General features: G+C 62.5%; 1 protein-coding gene across 1 annotated transcript; it reads left to right on the top strand.

The window, feature by feature from the left end:
* The first annotated feature begins 541 nt into the window (after nt 1-541).
* LOC129555444 (calmodulin-like) lies at nt 542-1385 on the top strand. Its single transcript, XM_055424877.2, has one exon. It carries the CDS (start codon nt 687-689, stop codon nt 1134-1136), a length of 450 nt encoding a protein of 149 aa, XP_055280852.1. The 5' UTR covers nt 542-686; the 3' UTR covers nt 1137-1385.
* Nucleotides 1386-1717: the final 332 nt, after the last annotated feature.

The following is a 1717-nucleotide window of genomic DNA, read 5'->3' as shown; positions in this document are numbered from 1 at the left end:
AGCAGTACTTGCAGTCGATTCTGCCCACCCCAGTTCCCCCTTTCTCCAAGCCAAAGGCAGGCAGACGTGTCCCCACCTGAGGACTTGCTGGCCACCGTGGGCTGGAGAGTGATGATGCCTGCAGTGCATCCTGGGAGAATCCCACTCAGCTCTACTACCACAGCCCACCCTGCAGGATGGGGACTGGACAGCCCCAGAGAGAACAGGAACGCTGGCCACAGCCCTCGTGGTCCCCAGGGCTGTGTGAGGCTCCCCTCCCCTCCCCAAGCCAGTTTCTAAATTTGGAGAAGTTGTCTTGAGCCCCCCCATCTTGAGCTTGGCTGGACTGCGAGAGTGCCCTGGTCACTGTGCTCTGCTGTCGGGGTGGGCGAGGCCTGGCCACGTTGTTTCTCTGCAGCCTCTCCTGGGGCGGGCCTGCCTCTCCAGTTCCTGCATTTCTTGTCCGTCTGCAGTCCGCTGTCCCTCCCTGGGAGGAGGATCTCGCCCCGGGACGTGGGGTGGGTGGGGAGTGTCCTCCTCCCTTTGCTGGGATGCACAGAAAAGGAGGGGGTTCCCAGCAGTGGCAAGGCTGCGCCTGCTGTTCTCAGACACACATAGCCTTGGTCCCGAGCTGGTCTCAGCTCTGACGTGAGCCCCTCGGGCAGGTTGGCAGTGAGCTGGCAAGCTCTGTAGCGGGTGCTAGTGACATGGCAGAAAAGCTGTCCGAAGAGCAGGTGGCGGAGTTCAAGGAGGCCTTCGACAGGTTCGATAAGGACAAGGATGGCACCATCACTGTGCAGGAGCTGGGCACTGTGATGCAGGAGCTGTGCCTGAAGCCATCAGAGGCTGAGCTGAAGGTGCTCATCGCCCGGCTGGACACGGACAACAACGGCGTCATCAGCTTCCAGGAGTTCCTGGAGGCCATGGCCGCAGGGCTTCAGACCTCGGTCACGGAGGAGGGCCTGCGGGATATCTTCCGTGCCTTTGACCAGGACAACGATGGCTATATCAGTGTGGACGAGCTCAGGCAGGCCACCGCCCAGCTGGGGGAGAAGCTGTCTCAGGATGAGCTGGACGCCATGATCCGGGAGGCGGACGTGGACCAAGACGGCCGGGTGAATTACGAGGAGTTCGTGCGCATCCTCACCCAGAACTGAGGCCCCCCGCCTGCCCTGCTGCCCCTGCCTCTGCCCGACTCTGGTCCCAACGCCCGGCCAGGCCCTGCTTCTATGTGGGGACAGTCGGTGGTGGACGGGAGGGGCTTCCCCCTTCCCCGTGGCCTGGGGCGCGATCTGCCCGGCCAGATGGAGAGTGCTTGGGAGACGGGGGTGCTCCCTATCTTGCAGAGCTGTTGTGAGGAGACCCAAACTGATGCGCTGGTTGGAATAAAGGGATGTGAGCTCCAAGGTGTACGATTGTGCTTGAATGGGGGTAGGGGGCGCTGGGGAGGGTGGGGGTTGGGTGGGGTCATTGAAGGGCAACAGCGGGGGCACGTGGGGTTCTCTTGAGCCTCTCCCCGTTCCACTCAGCCCTAGTGGGGGACCCTAGGACTCCAGGAGGCCCCCTTTTGATGCCTGTGATTGAGGAGGGTGCGGGGAGAGCTATGGGTGGGATGGGACAGACGGGACTCGAGTGTCTGCCTGAGTTCCAGTCAGAACCTGGGGCCAGAGTTGGGACCAGGGCTGGGACACGCCTGCCCCACTGGTGACATTTATCACCCTTTGCATGCAGCCAGCTG

Source organism: Moschus berezovskii, chromosome 15 (genome assembly GCF_049115385.1).
Source record: "Moschus berezovskii isolate FMDL1 chromosome 15, NW_MosBer_1.0, whole genome shotgun sequence".
NCBI lineage: Eukaryota > Metazoa > Chordata > Mammalia > Artiodactyla > Moschidae > Moschus > Moschus berezovskii.
Note: the sequence above shows the minus strand (reverse complement) of the source record. Positions and strands in the feature narration are given on the sequence as shown.

Bases quoted from the DNA above. Each gene is read 5' to 3' on its own strand.
- LOC129555444 (XM_055424877.2), top strand. From the start codon at position 687: ATGGCAGAAAAGCTGTCCGAAGAGCAGGTGGCGGAGTTCAAGGAGGCC.